Below are 23,119 nucleotides of genomic sequence, written 5' to 3'. Positions count from 1 at the left end.
TCCTGCACCTACAGCGAGGTTAACCAGAGGCATCCATCTGTCACTCCACACAACCTTCCTCCTTGTGCTGTGCATAGCTGCAAAATCAGTATACTTCAGGGGATCATTTTCTTACAGAGCATCCTACCCCAGCCAGATGTCCACTATTGGTCCTTCACATGACAATCAACCAGCCTGGAGAGCTGTATACTATCTAGGGCTGTCATAAATAGGAAAAATGTATAGCAACTGCAGCAAAGAAGGGAGATGAAAATATTAAAATAGTTCAATAGACTGTTTTCTCATTGGAACAGATGCTGAGTGAAGCAGATCACATTTAACATCAGTGTAAATCCAAAGATGATCTACTGAATTAAAATTTTCTCCTCAAAATTAAATTAGAGCAACCAAGATGAAAATCTGCACCTGTGTTCTGATAATGCTTAAGTGCTGTACTAGTAAAAGAAGAAGTTATCAAGAACCAGAAAATAAATTAAGAGATGCTTGATGGATTTCATTTACAGCATTTGTGTGAATAGCTGCATGTAAAAAAGGGCTTGCACAGACCTTATATATATATTTCTCTGAGACTACACTAACATGGAAAACAGTAGGAACATCCTTAAAAAGACACTTTAATGAATATCTACTAGCTTTAGGTTTTGCAAATAAATGTTCTAATAAATCTATGGGTTTGACATGCAGTATCAGTATTTTACTAAGTGCAGTAAAGCTGCGCCTAAAAGATGAGCATTACCTGACCAACTCCTGAAGAATAAAGTGTGCTCAGTAACATGAACTCTAGCAGAAGGACACAAGAAAGCCAGACAAAACTTTCATACTTGCCTTGTGATTTATTTCCATGGAACAATAATAACTTAAGCCAAGTTAATAGTGCCCTTCTTTGTGTCCATTAAGAATCTGATTCAGTGAATTAAGGAAATTCCAGTGGTCTGACACTGCTGGAAATATAGAGTATGATTTTTAGATTCAATAGAAGCATTACTAATAAAATACTTTTATTTGTTCCTTATGACAATGAAGCAATTTGAAGTTCATATACTAGAAAATGAAAATTCAGAAAGAAACCTGAAGGTGGTACTTGGAGCAGAAGAGATCCCAGGATTTCCTCTGGTGATGTATTTCTTTTTGATGTGGAGTAAAGTCACCATGCTTCAGGCTCTTGCATTCTCATTCACTTTTGTGAAGTATTTCTTAAACAACACTAAAAACTAATCCTGCCTTGTTGACTGAGCTGTACTTGATGAGCCTCCTCTTTAACAAAGTAGGTTAGTGATTTTAATCTTAATTTTAACAACGACCTTTAGAAAAGTTCAGTAGTACTCTTTTTTCCTTCTTCAGATATTCTGAATCTTCTCTTCAGCTGGACCTTCCATTCTCTTGTTCAGGCTAAGTATTTGATGCAGTGATTGCCAGCATAGACAAAGTCACAGAGAAATGGGCAGACATTCTTTTTTTCTTTTAGGGAAGCAGCTTGGGCAGCCACAACTCTACCTAAACCTTGCAGCAGTCTCCTCACAGTCTGATTAATTCCTGTTCAAATGCTAGGAAATAAAATTAAAAGAATGAAAACTGCAGGTGCTCCATCATTGCCAGCAATGTTTTAGAGTATTGCAATCCCAACATACATTAAAAACAGCCCAAGGGTGCTTTTAGCATACTGACTTAGAACTAAGCAAAGCTCCTTTTAAAAAGAGACCCATTCATCCCCTCCATCACAAAAACTGGCTTTAGAGAGGAGCCATCACAAATATAATTCCATTCAAAGCTGAATAAATAGCTAGAAGGCTGCTGACATGAATGCTATGGAAACATAGCAGTCAGACATACATTTCCAAGGTCTCGCCTTTACATCATCTCCCAACTGTGCCACTAAGCACTCTTTTGGGGTGAAGACTAGCCATCCACAGCACAGTTTAGCTTCTGCTTCTTTTGTGAAGGCTGTAGGAGATATAGTTTGGCAACTTTAGTGTCTCCTCACAAAATGCTTGAGAAGTTCTGCAACATTTTTGTGAAATGCATTAAAGCGATGCCTTCTCGAGATCACAGAGCAGCAGAGTATGCACTTCACTCACACATATCTGTCACCTCTAGGTTTGTAGAGCACTTAAAGATGTTCCCAGCCCTTCCTAGGGGTTGTAAAGGCATTGGGCTCAAAACAGGAGTACTGAAATTCCACTACCCTCACCAAACATTATTGCAACTGCAAAGTCACTGGTGTCTCTCCAAGCTGTGTCCCTTGCTGTTGCAGCCCCTGGAGATAGTAGCTTGAATGTATTACGGGCAAAGCTATGCATCTCCCCTTTTCCTGTTCAACAATCCTACCACATTCCTATGACAACCAGCAGTGCCAAGGCCCTCTGCAAATGAAAATGGGGTAGGAGAAGGGGAAGAAAGAGCAAGATTGGTGCAGTTCACATCCAGACTTGCCCTAGAGGCATAACCTTAACAATCTACAAGCCTGATGAGTGAACCACATGGTAGGAGATGTGCTTAATGCATGTATACAGGCTGAAATTCTCTTATGTTGAACAATGGACAAATAGATTAGAAAATGGAATAAAAATAAATTGATATTTTAAAACACTGAAATATGTGACAAATTCAGTAGACTATGAGATACCTCTCCCCCAGACACATACAGTTCTGAGTCCATTATTCTCACAGTTTATCATAAATGACAAAGTCCCAGACCTGTCAGAAAAATACATCTTCAAGAGTGACCAAAAGCACTATGAATATCAGTGAACCTTTAATACAGCTACTGATTTTACATCTGAAAATAGCAAGAGGTGCTTATGACTGGTGATTTATGTCTTCGTTAAAACACTGTCCCTCAAATCAGACCCTGAAATTCATTGAAATTAACAGGGTCTTGAGATTGGAATGCATATTATAAATGAATGCACTTTTGATCTTATATAATGCTAAACATAACACTATTGGCATCCTATCTTACCTGCACAAAAAATACTGCCTCTGCACACGTATATATTGGCTTATGAAAGTAAGCATAAGGATGTAAATCCCTGAAGCTCATTTACCAGAGGCTACCACAGTGTCCTGCCATGACTCAGTGCAAAGCCAGCAGTTTTGAATTCTGCAAAACTGAGAAACTCTCAGTTCAGTGTCTTGTGTATTTCAGGGCTGTCAAATGAAGCCATTGCAGCTAATAACTTCATAAGGCAAAATTTTCTCACTGCCAAATTCATGACTGTTTCCTACTCTTGCACAGATGCACTGTGCAAAAGAGGTTTTGCTGGGGAAGATCAGCCAGAGATGACCGGCCTGCTGGAACAGCTTCATTTTCTCTCTCACTACAGCTTTGAGGTGCAGAGCCACACTGATCTGAGAGCAATCTTCCCCTTCCTAAAACTCTTGCTGGGGGAGCTACCCTTGCCCACACAACTGTCCTCCAGGGTAGTTTCCAAAAGGGACAGCTCTGCCAGACTCCCTTCTCTGCACTTCACAAGGTCCATTCAGAAATGATGCAGTAAAAAAATCTAGGTAGGGGTTGTTCTTTGGTGGCTGTAAAGGAATTACTTCTTTGGCAACTCATCCCTGGCTGTAGATGCTGAGCAACAAAAAATATGGAACTGCAAGCCTGGGCAGGAGGCAATGCCAGCAATGATCAGCTAGTAGATCTTGTGAGTGTAAGGGCTACTGCTGAGGAACTGCTTGATACAGTAAAGCAGAGAGAAGAACTCACCCTCTCTGATACCATGACAGAGGAAACCACACGAACCAAAGAGCCTTTTCTCACATGACTGTCTTATTGCTGATTGTAAAAAAAAAGAAAAAAAAGTTCTTGGTCTCCTCCTCTAACAAGTCTTTTTTGGTTCCCTCATAGCACAAGAACTTATGGATGAAGAGGAAAACAGAGTACTTAACATAAAACAGTGCTTCATCTGTTTCCTTTTTGTAGCTTTTCTCCACCTGTCTTCGCTACCAAGCACACCTACTGACGGAGGCTTCCAAAACAAGAAAACTGCCCTACAGGCAAAACCAGAATATTCAGTTTTCCCCCTTTGTTCCTTTCAGAAGTCTCTTTTATGGAAATTTCCATTTCTGGTTGTTAGTCACTCTTGGCAGCAGAAAGGCTGACTATTTTTTATCAAATGTAATTTTTTAAGGTATTTTTTATGTTTTCCCAAAATTTATTTGTTTCAACAGCAGAAGATTTACTGTGAATTTTACAGTTATGTTCAAAATCCATGAATATGAAGGACATTGAAACTATTCAAAAACATATTGCTTTCCAAAGTAACATTAATAATACATTTGTAGGCATTGAGAACCACTCTAAACTAGTTGAGACACAGTATGGATGCAATGTGCTCACAAGCACTGTGGATAAATCACCTCAATAAATTCTCCATGCTATACTGTAATCTCCAGAAGCTCTCTACTGGTAGGAATCAGCCTTGCTGATCCAACTGCAGTTCTTCACACAGTCTTGTTATTCATCTGCCAGTGACACCTGACATTGAAACAACCAATGTCTTTATACATCTGCCACCACAAAACAACTTTACTTCACAAAATAATCTCCTAGCTGTTCAAAAAAAAACCCACTAAGACAAACCTGCATTCTTCTGCACATCTCTCCCCTGAGTTCCCCCTCAGCATATCAGATCACACTTTAAAAATATACTTACCAGTGCTTTTGCTCTCAAAAAGGCAGTAGTCAAAGCTTTTCAATAATTTCTACTTAATATTTAAACATAAGAAATAGTTCTGAAATTATCAGTGAAATGGGCACATTACATTAGTCCCTATTCTTAACAGCAATAAACATCATATTCTACTCACAGCTGAATTTTAAAGAAATACACTTTTATAAGCTCATTCATTACTTTAAAAATCTTCCACTATGATGATCTAAGTACCATGGTGCCCCAAGTCCTTGGTCTGTGTTTCCTGTTCCCTTCTGGATGCTGCTGCCCAGTGCAAACACACATGGATGCATCCTTTGCACCAGATCATGGGCTCAGTAACAACACCCTGCTGTCAAAATATCACTGAACAGGAACAGAAGCTTTTGACACAGCCTGTGACAACAGGCCTCCAATCCAAAAAGTGGGACACACAGAAGCAATCTGGAGATACTCCAGGACCATGTGCAATCTCCGTTCCTCCATGGATACAAAGCTTGAATCCCTTCAATCCATAGGAAAAAAGAGGCTTTACACTTGTCTATGCCATGCTAAAAAGGATCATCTCTGCTAGACCTAAAAATTTCATCTTGAAACAGTGAAGACTGAGATTTTCCAGTCTCCCGTAACTGACAAGATGGGGAGTAAGAGGGACTCTATCACATTTTGTTGCATTTTATGAAATGCAGAACACAACCTGGGAATAGAATTTTGAGAGTAACATGTCTCTAGCCCATAAATTTCACATTTGTAGTTAAAGATGGTAAAGCCATAATCAAACACCATCTGATTTCCAGACAAGGATTTGGATTCATTAATTCATTTGGATTCATCTCCCATCCTCTGACATTTTGACAGCAGGCACTTGAGGGTGCAGAGAATGTTCCCCTTGAGGGACACATCCCTTCGAGGATTAAATGTAGTATTATTCAACCAGAAAATTTAATTTTAGAAGACAAGTACTAGGAAACTGATTTCTTTTTTTCATTTGCTCTTCACACATCTTGTAATAATCTGAATATTGCTAAAAATAAAAGCAGAAGGATGGCATAACCAATGCCTGTTAATACAAAAATAATTGGCTTAAATGAGGCACACACTCACATGCACAAAAAATAAATGGCCCAAGAATTCTTTTGAGAGTTACAATATTTTTAGCCATATGGTATTTCTTATTAATTGTTATAATTACTAAATAAGAGCCAAAAGTATGCTCAGCAGTGTATAACACATCCAAATACTGTCAACCCCTAGGCTCAAATGCTTACAGTTCAATAGATAAGACATGCAGGAACAGGAGATACTGAGAAATTCAGTGACAAAAACAACAGCCCAAGGTCTCCTGGATATTAGGACGTGCTTTTGGCCCTAGTCTTCCAGCTGTATCAGCTACATCCCTCCTCTGAGAATGACAAAAATGGGCTCTAAGCTTTTTCTCCTCCACAGAGTCAGCAGAGAAAAAAGAAGCGAGAGAAAAGACTCAAGAAAAAGGGAATATTTTGAAGCTTAACAATTCACACTGGCTCTGCAACATATTTTGGGCCTTTAGCAATTTATGCTAATTGACTGTAACCCTCAAGCTGTTCTTTCTGTGATGGGGCTGCTCTGGAGCACAGCCAGCCCATGGTCCACAGAAGCACAGGCTGCTGTGCTGAGCTGTGCTGTGCAGCTCTAGGTTGCCACAGAGGCTCTGAACCAGGGGAATGAAACTGAAAATTTTGATGCAGCAGTGAAAACCACTGTGGAAAAGGCATGTTGCTCTAGTAGAACTGAAGTGCTAGAAGCAGGGAACAGCAGAAGTCATTAAATGGTGTCACCACCTTCTGCAAGAAAGAGGGATTGTTTTCATGTTGGAAAATACTGGTGAAGTCAGGTGCCCTGGAACTGAGAGAAGCTTATAGCTAGGAGCATTACGAGATGTTCTCAACAATTCAGACCAAGAGTTTTCTTTACAACAGCTTTTCCTTTCTGAAACAAATTTTCCTAGGAAGAAGCACTAGTCAAGCCTATGTACACAGCACCCCACTCACCCCAGGTTTTCTGCACCTCTGTAAACTACAAGGAAAGACCACCTTTCTTTTTCCTGTAGGAGCCCTTTCTTTGACAATGCACACTAAACATTCTCTGCCTTATCCTGTCTCCAGTTCATTCCCTTCCACCTCAGAGGCTAGAGGATTTATATCTGATTCCCTGTCAGTCACATACATGCTCAGTGGTGACTTTGAAACAAATGGCCCCAGTCATAAATGTCCCAAGGGCAAGAACAGATGCACTGCAGCGAGCATTGCTGAGGCCCAGGGTTCTATAACTCCTATCTTGTAGATGATCTCTCCCATAAGGGATTGCCCTGCATGAAAAAAAAAAAAAAAAAAAAAAAAAAAGAGCTGCTACTGTCCATTCCTAATAAGCTGTAAACACTACTCCATTCCTGCACATCCTCCTTGTCTGCTCCTGGGAATCAGCCTGGAATCAGCCTTGGAGGATCCTCTTTCCCTAAGCACCTATTGCCCTTTCTCCAGCACAAGCTTCATCCTTAATAACTTTCAGGGCACCTCTGTGCAGTACAGACTGTAATGTGATTAACTTTATGCTTCACAACCTCAGCATTAAGAAGTAGGTCCCGTGGCAGGGATTTAACGTGGGGCTTTCAGGCATGTACAGAACCTTGATCAGAAAAACAGCTCTTCCTTCCTGAAATGGCACAACAAAACATCTTTGAACTAGGTGAAATGGCCAGGTTCTCTAAGGAAAAAATAGCGTCAAACCCCAGCACTGTTGAGGTGAACAACAAAAAATGGGAGATAATTGATCCATTTTACCTCCAAGACAAGGCTGAAAGCTCACAGGATTTTAAGCCCCTTTTTTTCTCTCCCTGTGCTGTAAGGCAAAACTTAATCTGTCTATACAAATACAAGTGTTTTGCCCTGCAAGCATGCTGTTATTAATTTATTAGGTTCTCTCCTTGTTTGTTATCTTTACTTTCCTCTCTTTGACATCTTCATTGTGGTGTTTGTATGTTAATTGTTAATGCCCTCAGCAATAAAAAGCTGCAATAGCCTAATGAATTTGTAGTCTCTACAGGAGCCAGTGAAATCCAATGCTTTAGAAGACAGTGCAAAGTCATCATCCTTCCCATGCAATGCTAACTTAAGGAAGCAGTGCCTTTTCCAAATGCATAAAGAATGAGAAACTTTGGATTAGAAAGCTGAGCATCCCTCACAGGCTGTCTGCATGGGAATTCCAGCAGCAACAAAGCTATGGGTTTTACAAAATGGATTTATACTGTGGCCAGAAATCATGCTGCTTTTTACAGTTTTACATCAAAGTACTGTCCATAATACTCACTGGTTCACTCTGAAAGTCACAATAAAATGTGATGTGAAGTCACCTAAGAGTGCACAAAAATTTCCAACTCTTTCAGGGTCTCCTGCAATGACTCATAACAACTGATGGCAGTGGTCGTCAACTTATTTAAGACCAATATTCCTCAGGGATGACAGAGACTTGCTGGTTCCTTTTCTAGCAATAAGGAAGGTCTATGGGTTAACCTCATGAGACAGAGTTTGTTGTGTGGTCTGAACATTTTGCTCTAAGCAATATTTTAGGTTTCTATGCAGAGCAAGCTTTACTCTACCATAGGACACACATTTCTACTGATGATGGCTGTGGCTAGAAGGATATTTACATGTTGCTGCAGTAGAGAGTTATGGAAAACAGTCCAATGAATACAGAATAGGCACACAATAAATCCAATCAGCAAAAGTGTTTCAAATGGTTATGTGAAATATACCTAAAAATTGCAATTAAACCTGCAATAACAAATGGATATATTTACTTTATTATGAATATATTTATTATGAGGAATATATAGCCATCTCTCTACCCACCTACACTGTTTTACTTCCTTCAACGTGCCTTCCTTTTTTGTTTTTCCCGCTTCCTTATAACTTGGTCTTAGCAAGCAATGAATATTACTCATATAATACTGAGGCAAAATATTTATGCTCTGCATAGTGTTACACGGTTTTGAAACAAAGTCTTCTCCCTTAAATTTGAGGGAAAGGGATTAGATTTTCCAAAATATCTTGGCACTCTGTATTAGAGAGAAGTGCCTCATGCACTTCTTCAAGCCACCTGCAGAAGTTTCCTGCTCCAGCCACTAGGAAGAAAGCAGGTTAATCTGCTTAGGTACTTAGGAAAACTCACTGAGTGCCAAAATCAGTTATTAAGCATGTGCTGATATGGAAAACCTGGCCCCAGAAATCCTGTCCTTGGCTCTGCATGTTACCAGGAGCCTGGTCTTGAGAAATAGGAATAGCTCAGAAATGGGAAAGCTGGCCAGGCTACACTGCACTATTCCTCCAAAACCTGAAGTGGTGGATCCTCCTGGGCACTCGTGATGCACATTATGAGATACACACCAGCCACAGTGGAGGCCCAGCACCTCAACCCCAAGGAAATATGGCCTCACTGTTGTGGTTCCCTTGCCTTCTCCAGCTGAAAGGCTGTGACCTGTTATAAAATTTTTCTCCTCATTTCCAGAACCTTTTGTGAACCCAGCAGAGGGACGGCTTTAAGTTACCAGAGCAGGGGTGGGGTATTTTTCCTGCTAAGATCACTTTTCAAACATCTTGTGTAGGACATATAACGAACATCTTCCTCTCATCCAAAAATAATATGGGGAATAACATCATGTGAAAGGAGACTGGCTTTTCCCAGACCTTGGGAGTACATCCTGCCCTTGAGGTTTCAGACATTAGAGGATACGCACAGTTTAAACCAATAACGTACTACAAAACAATACATTCATACCAATTATGTACAGGGCCTTGATTGGTCAAGGAAATTTTGTAGATGCCTGTCTTCAAATAAAGACCAGATGGATGCACTGCTTCTAGAAGCAAAGGCTTTGTTCCAAAGGCTAACTTGGATAATGATTCACAGCAAGTTTTTTCACAGGCGGAGTTTTGAAGTCTTCCATTGAGTCAAATGTGCTTAAGTTTTGGTACATGGTCAAGTTCTTCGGAGAATTTTTGTAGATCCACAGAGGACATCCATATATTTTCTATTAGACAAGGGACAGGGATAATGCCCATCACATGCTGCTGAATTAGATTACACTTTAGTGTATGTGTATTTCTTCTAAACTGTTTCTACTGCCTGCAACGAGCCTGGTTTTACAGGTAAATTATTTACACAGCCTGCTACGAGCTACAATGGACACACAACTGAGCAATGAAAGCTGCCATAACATCGACAGTTAGGTCTTTCCTGCTCAAAAATAGCGGAACATAGCATGCCACGGGGTGGCTGGAGGGAGAAAAGTTCAAAGGCATTGCAAGACACTTTTAACGTATAAAAGTTTCAGCACCTTAACACAGGGGTCTAAATATTGCTTTGGTACTGATACCAGTGGTTCAAATCCTTGTGCAGGGCAGCTCTCACATGGGGAATATCACATAACAGTGTAACAGAGTACCTAACAGCAATTTTTCTGTCTTTCCCACAGGAACACTGTCACAGGCATTGGATAATTCACAGACAGGAGACACCAGTGACATATAAATTTTCTTATTTCAAATTGTTGGAACATAGTTCAATGGCAATTCAAGCCCAAGGCTAGTGGCTGCTGTAGGAGCAGTCTGGCTGGGGTAACAACTCAATTTACATATTTAACCATCTCTGCTGAATTAGGCCTTGATTGTAATATTGTCAAAAACCATAACAATGTTTCTTAGGCATAGTCAGGAAGAAAAGAAGGCTTCGGGGAAAGAAATAAATGTATGACAGGATATTTTTGTTTTATATTGCAACATGTCGAAGCAATGAAGCTGGGAACATGAAGGCTGGGAATAAAATCCCAATTCTACTAATGTCAATGGGAGTTTTGCCATTGAACTCAATAGGACTGATATTTCATGGTTGCTAGGCCTGCACAACAGCAACATTTCTTTCTCCACTTGACACTGGGTCTCAAAACACACACATGAATTTGCACAGGCTGTTAAGTATTCCTGAAGTTTCATTTCTGTTAGAGATGGATGAATAGACTTTTGAAAGGGAAAATAGAGGAAAGTCACATTTGTACTCCTGCCTATTCACTCTCACTCTAAAACATCTCTCTCAGGGCTTTAGGCAAACAGCACTGAATCTAAAACAGATTAGACAGATATGGTGTCATACAATGGGGATCACTTCAGGTCTAAAACGCAAATAATTCAAAACATAAGATGGAAGTAATACTGTGGGTTTAGATCAGATTATTGTTTTAACAAGGTGGTAAGGAATTTTAAAACCAAATCCTTGCAGCATTTTCAAATTTGGCTAAGCATACATATTTATATGTATTTACTTAATATCTCTTGGTTTTCTGGCATACTAATCATGGACATTGTTACCAGAATGTCACACAACTGGTGTGTGAATGCTTGATGAATATAAACACTGTGAAGAATCCATGCTCATTAATTTTGAAAAATCTACAGGGCTCTAGTGCAAATAGCACCAGTATAGGCATAAAATTGAAGGTGCTTAATAACAAGAACATACTCAGACTATCAAATGATATATGCAAAGGCATGAATAGCTTGTTTGCAAATACAAAGAGCAAATATAATATTGCCTGTTGGCTTTTTATCCCAAATTCAGTGTCAAGGACCTAAACTATGACTTGATATTCTACAGCCCCAGGCCTATTCCACATTTTTCTGTGTCTTTGAGCAAAAAGTTTTGTCTTTAACCAAACACAGTAGGTTAGTTGTTTGTGTTGCTATGTCCTGAATTTTTATCCACTCTTGGCAAAACAAGGCAGAAGATCCCCACCCCACAGATGTACCTCAAACTTGGTAAAGAGTTCACACTATCTGTGAAATCCTACCAAACTGTAATGCCTTTAAGGGTACAGCTCATGGAACCAGCAAATTTAAAATAAATACTGCAAGCTATTCATGGGACCAATCTCAGTTTTGGAATGGCGAGAGCCACCTGATTCACAGTTTTGCTTATTCAGGCAGCAAGCAGGAACCCTCCCTCTTGTATGTGTGTGTTTAAGCTGAAATCTCACTAAAGGGCACATCAAGGACACTGGAGCCTACATCTGATAAGAAAATGTAAATTCTATTTAGTTTCTTTATGAGGTGCATTGCTTTGCTTTTAAAGTCCCCTTTAATAAGGTCTGTTTTTCAGGACAGGATTGCAAAATGGAAGGTTGCAGCTTTTTTCAAGAAGGCAGTTTTTGATGAGAAGCTGAAGCAACAACCTTTAATTGAATTCTGGGAAAAGAAAGTGTTGAGGGACTGCTTGCTGCGAGCTGCCCGATGGGCAGGCTGTTACCAAGCCACGTGACTCTCAAACACAAATGCCTCAGCCCAGTGAGTATCCCAAAAAGCTTTGTACATCATACACTGCATAGCCAGAGGCTGTTTACCTTTCTAATTTTTAAGCAAACCAGATGGAATCTGTTTTGCTGGATAACCACTCCCCGCTGCTGTCTCTGCTCAAGCTAATACCTGCCAATCTAACAGAGCACAACAAAAATGCTTTTTTCTTTCCTCTCTGTGGGTCCTTGTGAATGACAGGAAGACACTCTCTGCTGATGTGTATCAAGTGATCCCCAGTACTTTTAAGCCCTTGTCAGCTGTGCATCTCTAGTGAATGGATTAATTATACATGGCTAGTGCAAGCTGAGAGCTCTCTGTGGAAGCGAGCAGGCTCATTTGCACTAAGGATACAGTACCTAGTGGTCACAGCAACAGAGGGTCTGATGGGAGCTTTAGAAATCATCTAGATGACCTTTGTCTCCCCTGAGAGATGGGGCTTTTTTCCATTTGGTGTTTCAGTGGCAGACTTAAATCCTCCTGACTAGCCTGTTCGAGAGTTTCAATACCTTAACCTGATAAAGCATTTTTGCCTGACGCCTAATGTCAAGCTACCTGCTCCATAAATCTATTTCTTCACATCTCATCTACTGCTCTGGGCAGAGAACAGTTATTCCCCTGCATCTGGCAGCAGTCTTTCCTGTACTGTTACCATGCCTCTTCACTTGCACTAAATGAGCCATGTGTAATTGTATAACGAGCCATCAGTGCATACCATCTTATTAATAACACGTAATTATTCACAGACAGAGCTCAGCAATAGAAAGAAAAGCTGGTGGGTGTGGGTTCCTACCAGAGGCAAGAGGCATTAGGAGGCAGCTCAACACCTTTCAGAAGGCACTTAGGACTGGGTCTTCTCTAATACAGGAATTTTACAAACTCACTTTGCTTATCAAATATTTATGAGAAGGGGGATGAGCAAGATGGATTTGCTTCAGACTGGAATGGAGTGCAGGCCTGTGCTAACCCTTTCTACAGGGTGAACTTCACTGCAAAGACTTGACTGAGAGGCAGCCAGGCTGCCAGTTATCACTGGGGAAGGCAAGTTGCATCCACAGCAAGAGGATACAAGACTTGTGACAGCCTGTGTGCAAGGCACAGCTACACACAGCCATTTTTGCTCATTTTACTACAGAGAATGGTACTTGTAAATAGGAAACTCCTTCGATTGATATTACTGGGCATCGTGCCAGGCTTCTGAGATGAAAGAGTGATACTTGGGAACACACTAAGTGATAATGACATGAAGAAGCACTCAGATGGCCATTTATTTCAGATGCTGTGGTGTGACAGGCCCTCACACAGACCCTAGTGCTGTAAGTAAACAAGAAATAAAAGTCCTTGCATTTTTTCAGGAAAATAAATGTCTGAGGAAGAAAGTTGCTTATAGAGGTTGTGCACCAAAAGCTCTACCAGTTACCTGTCCCCACATTTTTCTCTAGCTTATATGCAACTTAGAAGCCCTGAGTAAACAGTGCATGAACGGCAAATTATGATGTGCATGCTTTACTACAGAAAATGCAGACATATTGTGGCTCATGCTGTAGGGCTTAAATCATCACATTAGGTCTTTATAAAAAACAGAGATTGCTCAGCCTCATGGGAAAGACATTTGCATCTTCATCATTACAGAGGCAACAAACTTCATCCATAAAGATGTGCCTAGAACAAATGGCAGCAAATTGTGGACATGTTTTGCTTTAATTGGTCCTCATCAACTCAAACTAGCTAGTGACTTCAAAGAGCTCTTACTAGGAAACAACTACCAAATTTTTTGTTTCAATCTTTTTTGGAGGGTTTTTTTTTTAAATGTCTTAAGAAATTTCAGATTAAATAGAATCTTTGAAGATACAGTATGAAAGCACTACTTCTTCATAGCCTTACATCACATGTTTAATTACTTATTCATAAATTGTGAATGACTAGAGGTAAAGTAGCATCGCCTGGAGCCCCTCTCCTGGGCCAAGTGCAGTGCTACAATTTTCACAGACTCTACCCCTTGACAGCTGGGATCAGATTCAAGCCAGCTACAACTCTATTCAAAAGAGCAGCTGTTGCTAGTGCCATTTTCACATGCTATTCTTGATCAGCATGAATGGATGGAATGTGCTCTTTTTGGAAAGCAAAAGAGTATGGATGGCAATAGAATGCTTACATAACTCATGTGAAATTCACCAAAAAGCCCAGACATGTTACAAGCAAAATCTTATTTTTATATGGGTCTGATTTTAAAAATGCAGCTAACAAATCCCACTGTTTGAAAATCAAACCAATATCTACAAAAGCCTTTTCTTCCAGCCCCAAAGCCAAGAAGCCCTCTAGAGTACAGAATCCTACTGTCTCAGACACTGCACAAACACAGCTGAACACAGCACAAATGAACAGAGGTGGAAAAGAATTCACACATGAGTGTAGCCACTACTGGCCCAGTAGCACAGCTGGGACTCAAGCAAAATGTGGCAAGAGTCATAACAACACACCAGTTTGGAGGTGAAACTGCTTCTTCCAACATTTCATTGTCACAGGCACATCCACAAGCACACGCAGAGTCTCATCTCTCCAGCTGATCATTGTTTCTACAAAACCCACCAACACTTTGTTCCAGCTATCCTAGGTTTTCTGTGTTTATGCATGCCCTATGCTCCTATTTGCAAGAATGCATACATAGATCCCTTCTGTCTATAAGCTGAACCTCAATCACTCACTCATGCCACAGCAGACAAGATGAAAACATTGCCACATTATCGAGGCAGCACCACAGACCCACTTGTTGCAGTTGCAGATGAGGAAGGCAGACAGGAGGAAGACATTGGTGAATCAGCCCAAAGTAGAATATCCTCTTTGGATAATTTCTCTGAAAGTTTGCTTTTTCTTCAGCTGTATAATAGCAGCAATTTTCCTCTTTTGTCCAAATGAAACAAATAAGACCATGCTGCAGGCCCTTTTTATACCATAAAGAACAGTCACAGGAAACACATTAAAGTAATTTCCTCTTCCTTGGACAGAATGCACTCTCTGGGAGGTTGTTTATAGCACTGTGATGTAACTGGGGGAAAAGTGAGCCTAGGTAACACACCTCAGTGCATCTAAAAGCAAGCTGAGATAATAGAAATTATCTAGAAATTATTATAACTTGCTATTGGCTTTTTATAAACCAACCAGTGAAAACATTCATTCCAGATGCCCAAAATACTTCTGATATAGGTATAGTTGCTGCTGCATTTGTTAATGGAAACTACATTTATTACAAGTTTTTGCTGAACTCAGAGAAATATAGCAGTTTTTCTCCTGTCATCAGAAGTAGTAAGTTCAGAATCCGTATTTTCAAATTATGAGAGTTGACAATATTGCTGCACAGTCATACTACATATGTATGTGTGTGCATACACATATATACGGTTTTCTCGGTTTTTCCCTCTTTATATTCAATGTTCCTCTACTTGCCACGTATCTTGTCAACATATGACCCTGAAAACTACAGTTTAAAGCAGCAGGGATAACAGAGGCGAATGTTGCCAAGCAGGGAAGTATGGTATTAAAAAAAATAAAAACAGTTACAGAAAGACTCAACACTGTGATAGCTTGATTTAACAGTATACCTTCCTTCTTTTCCCTACATGTTGATAGAAATGTATTTATACAGTTCTGCTTCATATTTTCTTTCCAATGAACCTAATGTTGGTCCAGAAACCAAGTTAGTTTTAGGGTTAAACCACATTTCAACATGGCAAAATGCAACGATGTATTCTGGGTCCTTAGCTGTGGTAAAAATACCAGAGCCCCCACTACTCTGAGTAGCTTCCTGGTTAAAATTCTCCTTGAGGAGCTCTTCCTACATTGCACTCCAGCCAGGCAGCAAATCTGAGGGGGCCAAAATCATGCTGCTGGGCAGGTCATGCAGGCACATCTGGCCCGGATTTATTCTCAAGTAAAATAACCTTGGGTGCACCTCTGGAGCCTCCCCTCTAATGTCATGAGGACACACCTCTGTTTCCCCTGTGCCACAGGAGAAGCTGTACATAGGAGTAAGAACATCAACCAAAACAGCAAAGCAAAACGAAATCTCTCACTCTATCCACTGATGATCATGAGCAAAGCGAAGATATGATAGCAACCAGATTTCTGTAACAGCCCACAAAATATTCTTTAGATTTAATTTTCATACATCCAATAAAATGACAGTCCTTCCATTGCTCATTCCAAGCACACTAAGCATGATTTTCTGGTTTTTCTCTTGCTTTGGTCAGAATAAGGGAAATTCATACAAAATTGTCTATGAAAATATGTATATTGAAGTGAAACATTCTGCCAAATTGAAGTGACAACATTAAAAAACCTGTTTTGGTTTTTTTTTTTTCATTTTTATTGGAAATTAGCTATTTCCCTTGTAAAACATGACAGCAAGTGGTTATATTTATATTTCGTCTAGTCCTACTTTATTTAATCTCCACAATTTTGAAGAAAAATTGTTGCTTGATGTTTGCACTGAAAATTGTCAGTTTATAAAATTGCCCCAACAATGTCAGTGCTGTTTTACAAATAAAACTTCCCCTTACTTCCACGAATGGGGGACCAGGCCCTATCCACACAGTCTAAATTCCACCTGATGCTTTTGCTGGACTTTCACATTGGATGGACTCTTTTGAAAGCCAAAACTTAGAAAAAGAAAGAAACTTGTCATCTCAGGAAGTGGCATAGAATTTAGGTCTGTGTGAGCCTAGACTTTTCCTCACTCACACATCTTTTATTGAGTGGCAACCACCAGAAATGCCAAGTGGGATGGACCCCTCTTCCAAAAAATGTTGCGTTATTTCTTCCAGCCACAATCCTCTGAATCTTCATTTCATTTTTCTGAGGGTGATAATTGCCTCACTTGCAAGACACAGCAAATCAATTCTTGTACAAAATTCTGCAGAATCAGCTGATCCTTCGACTCATTTTTAATACATCTCTAAATATCTCAGACAACAGGATAATTTAACTTTCATATGGTTCCTCCAGGTACCTGAAGCAAGACACATGGTTAAATACTTCCCTGAATTGTGCCCTGCATAAATATTACTGTCTTACATAAGGATTTGAATAGTTTCTTTCCTACAGAATAAAAAATTCATATTTACTTACTAAACAGTTGGCAATAGAGGACCTGTAAGCTTCTCTTCATGGTATCATGTGGTCCTGCTGGTCTGCCAGTTTATTCATGATTCTGCCAAAAAAAGTCAAGAGAAGGAGAAAATTATGTTTGAAAAATATAGACTGCCTTGTTATACCTGTTCATTACAAAGTCAGATGAAGCTTCATAGGAAAATTGTATTGATAAGCTTTGGGAAATTGCCTGACTGCCCTTTGCTTGCTTTGGCCATGCTCTCCAACAGCTTGGCAGGGAAGGATAGAGTCATGACCAAACAGGGAAAAATTTCTCAAGAGTATGTGAAATGAACACATTGAAAATTACTTTCATGTCATGCTTATGTCTTGATAAAATTAATTTCATCAGAGTCTTTTTAGTTTGGAGGAAGGATCCTCGGTGGAGAAGCAAACACCAGATGCAGACACCAGCAGTCAGATGTGCTGGGCACATGGGGCTGTAGTTTTCTCCCTGAGCCTCCCCTTTTCACATCCCCCAAGAAGTACTACACAGGGAAAGCCCACCCCTTCCTTTCCCAATGAAAATTTCAGTGGTGCCAAAGCAGAGGAGACCCCAAACTCTGCTGAAGTCTCTGCACAGAGGGCAGCTTTGTCCTGGCATTTTTAGCTCTATTTTAGTCAGCTTTTGTAGGTCATATTCCTTCCTGATATACCTCATTAGCTACTTGGGCTGGAGAACCTTCTCTATGTCTGTAGAAATTTTCTGTTTATTCTAAATTGAACTGTCTTGGTACAGAAGGGGATCTCATAATTCTTGTGCCTGCTGTCTGAAAATGTGATGCGGCAAAAACATGTGACCACCTTACCTCCCTGCCTTTGCCCACTTGGGGAGCATCTAATAATATTTTATGAGTCCTCAGACAGTATTTTAAAATACATGACATGGATATTTTTCCACCTTGGTTTAAAAGATACTATGAAAAAACTAATCCAAATCATGCTGATATTAATTATTCACATTGTGTGGAAAATAAATGCATAAATCAGAAATTAAAAGCAAATGTGGTCCCAAAGCACTGCTGTGAGTAATGTCTCACCAAGTACCCAAAGACAACACAATATTCAAGCTCTTTTTTTCCAGAAAAAATAATTTGCTAAACATTCAGAACTAACTGTGAAAAGCAGGACCCTGAGATCACCTCCTTAAAAGTCCCCTGGTCAATATTAAAAAGGATGTAGTATCCTCTAGCTTTCAGTTCAACACATTTTCATCTTCTTCTAACTCCTATGGATATTTCTGAGTCATTTTAACATGCATATAAATCTTTCAGGGCTTATTTAAAATGCAATCTTGAAGACATAAGATAAATAAGTCAAACCAATGAATAACACCTTTGAACTGCATAAATGCTGCAGAGCTTGTGGAAACAGAGCTATATTTGACTTTTATGTGGAAAATGAAAAAGGATAGTGACTTTTCTTGCCCATAACAAAAGATGCTTGGGTTTTGTTAAGTTATTCCACACAGAAATTTCTGCACAAACGCCATGTGTTTGTATTCCTCCACACTTTCCATGTAACAGTGAACCTTAAAAACATCTCTGTAACTTGCAGAAATGTCAGTATCTGCAAGACATTTTCTCCTAAATGGAAGCAATCACCTGTGAATTAGCCTATCACTTTTAAACAGAGTTAGTGTTAGATTTATGCTATAGTTTTATCATGGAAACTTGTTGAGGGACTTCTGTTTACCCCTTTTTCCCTATGGCTTACCAATGATGAAACAGATGTAGTAAAAAACCTCTGTCTTCATGTATAAACAAACATAATATAAGCTGTTACAGCACTCTTCAAAGATGCATATACAGTAGGCCTGTGTTTAGTGGCCACTAAGATATTAATGAAAATATATGCCGGAAAGGACAAGAACCAGATAAGCCACTGACAATGTAGTCATACAAAGTACAAATTAATTAAGTTTGTATCAAAATAAGATTTACAGGCACTGGCCCATGTGAAGTAATAAAAAACAATGGATAAAAAGGATAATCTGAAATTGCAACCCTAAATCCATATTATTAACTTTGTATAATTTTAACTACCCTTGGCAATATTGATGTGATGCAGTTCTTGGCTGTGAACCATAATTTTTTTTTGTATTTCTCTCCCATCTCCATATTAATACCATCAATAATAAAGAAAGATATTTGCTCATAAATTATAGTGGTTGAAATAAATTGCATGCTTTTGTGCATATATTTATTTAGACCAGGAATTTACCCTCTGCTAAGAAATACGAACTAGTGTGCATATGGGCAAAGAAACAAAGGTTATCAATAGAAAACTTTATTATGTTCTTCTGTTGATCTCAGTTAGAAGATTTATCCTTTTGACCACATGGCCATAAAATAATACATGGAGAACTCAGTGAACATACATAAAGGAAATGTTGCCATAAATTTACATGGTCATAATTTCTTCAAAGTCCTTAGTGTTACTTGGGCTTAATAGAAGAGATCATTTCACTCAGAGGGGACCCACAATGATCATCTAGTACAACTAATTTAAATTTAAACATTTTTAAAACATTTTTTAAACATTTTTCTCCAGTTTTTAATATCTTATTTCTTGTGTACAGGAAATATGTGCAAAACAAGGATTTGTTTTATTGCAAGGCAAGAGACATCTAATAAGATTTATTTGTATAGCTTTGGAATCCCAGGAACACCAGTGATGGTTTTCCAGAGGCAGAGACTGCTTGCAATGGCCATCAAAGCTGCACAAAGTTGAGGCAGATGAACCAGCCCATCAAGTCCCTGAATCAAGACCTGACTTGAGAACAGAGGAACCACTGCTGCACCCACCCAGATGAAAGCTCCAGCAAGCCCATTACCCTGACTTAAACATGAGCTGCCAGCAGACAGCAGGAAATTATTTGCAAAACAGCCTCAGTGCAAGGTAATCTTTACACCCTGGCATGGATTGCTCTATTTCCAGCAAGCCTGAGTGGAATAAATTACCTAAGGTGCCATATTTTTTTAACTTGAGAATAATTATTCCTCACTTATTTCCTCCACATCATACCATTTTAGTCTTTCATTAGATCATTTAGAATCTCTTTTTCAAGCTGAGGAATTTTTTTTTTTTTTCATAAAGAAGATATACCTAATGTCTGATAATTGTCATGCCTTAAGCTATACTCATCCGTTCCAGTTCAGATCTGAGGAGAAGGGAAAAAAATTGTATGCAGCCGCCAAAATTTGGGTGTGTACTGGAGTTTCATACCGCACAGTGATATGTCCTGTTTCTTCTCTGGTCTCTTCCCAGTTGTGCCTATGATTCTTTTTGTCTTCATCACAGCTCCTGAGCTCTACTCCACTGTTTTACAGACCTGCCTGCTAAGTAACAACAACTGCTCTGAAGCCTTTCCTCAGGTATTTAGAGCTTGGACTAATTTTTGCCTGTGGATGTGAATTTGCAATTATCACCATGGAATTTCATCTGCCATTTTTGCCACACAACCATTTACTACCTTGACTTTTCTGAGAGAGGGCAATGAAGGGCTGAATTACTGTTGCTATTATTATGATACTGCAAATATGTACCTATCATATATAAGGACTTCTGAAGCTGCCACAGTTTCTACAATAATTCCTTCCAATTATGGAAATTCTTCTGTACCTCTAAGAAGACAAAGTAAAATCTCATGGTCAGACATTTCAATAGATGCAGAGGAAATCTCCTTTCTGAGTATTAAGCCATGTCCAGCCATCACAATACTCTTCTCAGGGCCCTGTAGGTACATTTATTTATCACAATCAAGGAAGGTTACAGATTTGCTGGTAGATGAGAGTGCTCTAGTTCACCAACCCATGTTCTCTTAGGTATTTGAGAATGTAATTTTAGGCACTAATAGATTAGCAAAGCTGTGCACTGCAGATGGAAAATGCAGACACACAGCCAGTTCCTGACTTTGGACAGTTTAATTTAAAACCAGAGTACCACCACCTGTTTTAAATACACAAACTGTCACTTAATAGAAAAAAATTATGAAGAATGAGCAGAAATAGAAGTGGTCTTGGAAAAAAATTTAGGTGGAAAATGTGTGCTAAATTTCAGTAATCCAGAATCTAATGTGAGTCTCTGAGTTTTGTATCCATTTTATACTCTTCACTCATTTCTTCAACACCTCCCTGAGGTTTTTTGGGATTTGACTTCTCCAACATACTGAGTTTTAATGTTTGAGAAGCCACTCTGAATACTTGAGGAATTATCTGATACAACTATACCTGATCCCTGAGATTTTTTTTTAAGGACTGTAAAATTAATTTCCTAGATTTTGGTCTCCAAGTGAAAGGGCATATTCCCAAATCCTCTGAACTCCCTCTGAAAACCAGGAAATAAAGGTTTAATTATGACCTTCATTGAATTCATATTGGTGTACCTACTGACATACTTTGAAAGAAAGCAATAAAGTTAGTGCAAGTTTGTAATCAAATCAATGTCAACTTTGAAATATTCGTCTTCCATAGTTAAATTTGATAAAATTTGTATCCAGAAAAGGTGTGATATATCTAACCACCTAACCTATTTGTGTTTAAAAATACTGGTTAAGCACTTGGTGTCTGAAATGGACTTAGATATTTTGCATTTTTTAGCACACAATATTTCACATATAGTTTATCTTACCAAAATGATGAATAGATGTGTGAAATCCCTGTGGACAGATCACAATATTGTCTTTCACAGTAAGTGATCCCCTCAACATCTCAGTTAAATTAAAGAGGACAATGAAGACATAATGATGGATTGAAGACAAAAGAGTCCAAAGAGCAGACAGCTCCCAGCCTTTCATTATGTCTGATGGGGAAAAAATGCCAACCAGGCCTTAAATTAAAGAAGAAATAGAGGAGAAAGAACAGAAGATGCACATTGAGGGAAAGCTAACAGTCAGTGGAGAACTCTTTTTTATTATCTGTCAAATGGAAACCAGGAGACTAAAATAAAGAAGCTGAAAAATGGTGATAAAAGAGGAGACATGCAAAAGACATGCCACTCCCATCCATAAAGCACATAAACCTCATTATGTTACTTCGGACTGCCTTCTCTCTGCTATAGATCATTCTGGAAAGAAGAAAATGGTACATCACAGACAGTTTTCAACAATAGTATTTCTCCAGAAAATGAAAGAGAAAAAGTAGACAGACTCAGAAATACTTCCATCCCTGATCTTTTTTGACTCCCCTATCAAGGAGACCCAGCCTTGATTCTTTCAGTATAATATTGCCCCAGGATGTTCAATGAATTTCTCATAAGACATCAACAGCAGAGGCTGCTCATTTACAGCTCAAGAGTGCTGAGATTATCCCCAGGAGTTACTCCCCCAGTGTAAAGTCCACCACCATGGTCTTCCTCCACTGCATCCCACAGGTTAATCACAGAGGGTGTTCTGGTGTGCCTCATAAAAAGAACAGGTGTCCTCTTCTTGACTACACACAGCTCAAGCACAACTCTGTGTTTTCTTCGTGTTTGTTTCTTAATTTTATGGCCTGCTCCCACAATCCAGATGTTATTTTGCAAAATTTGTATCCAAAAAAGCTTCAGGGCATGCTAATAAAAAGATGATTAACTTGCAGCAATACGATTCCTCCAAGCAGGAATTCTCTGTTCTCGTTCAACATGTGCCATATTGTTTGCTGTGATTTATTTCCCACTGCTTGGAACAGGCAAACCACTGTTACCATCTTTCTTGATTACATTCTGAGTGCAGAGTTTTTTATATTTATGTCGATTTTAAACTTAGATCTTTCAGCACTTTTTGAAGTAGATTCCTCTTTGCAGATTTAAGAATGAGCAATTCACATTTACTTCCACTGTTACCCAGAGAAGTGTACACCCTTTGCTTTCCTAAGGTCTCCAGAGAGTAGGGTCGACCCTCAGGATATCACAGCTGATCAAAACCAGTCTTGGTGGTGGAGTGCAGGCCTGTCGTAAGGAATA

The 23,119-nt window shown here is 39.2% G+C and overlaps 1 protein-coding gene across 4 annotated transcripts in view; it reads right to left on the bottom strand.

Moving 5' to 3' along the window:
- TMEM108 (transmembrane protein 108) overlaps positions 1 to 23,119 on the bottom strand; it is a 172,942-nt gene that overhangs the window by 67,613 nt on the left and 82,210 nt on the right. For 3 of the 4 annotated variants that reach the window (XM_059482713.1, XM_059482705.1, XM_059482722.1), the window contains one exon: positions 17,156 to 17,237. In XM_059482713.1, coding sequence (XP_059338696.1) covers positions 17,156 to 17,195 — 40 coding nt within the window. In that variant the 5' untranslated portion in view covers positions 17,196 to 17,237. Of the gene's footprint in view, positions 1 to 14,798; positions 14,918 to 17,155; positions 17,238 to 23,119 lie in introns of those variants that run through there. The other variant, XM_059482696.1, reaches the window with a different exon arrangement.

The sequence above is a fragment of the Ammospiza nelsoni genome, chromosome 1 (assembly GCF_027579445.1).
Source record: "Ammospiza nelsoni isolate bAmmNel1 chromosome 1, bAmmNel1.pri, whole genome shotgun sequence".
NCBI classification, from domain to species: Eukaryota; Metazoa; Chordata; class Aves; order Passeriformes; family Passerellidae; genus Ammospiza; species Ammospiza nelsoni.
The sequence above is the reverse complement of the archived record's forward strand: the minus strand, read 5'-3'. Positions and strand labels throughout refer to the sequence as shown.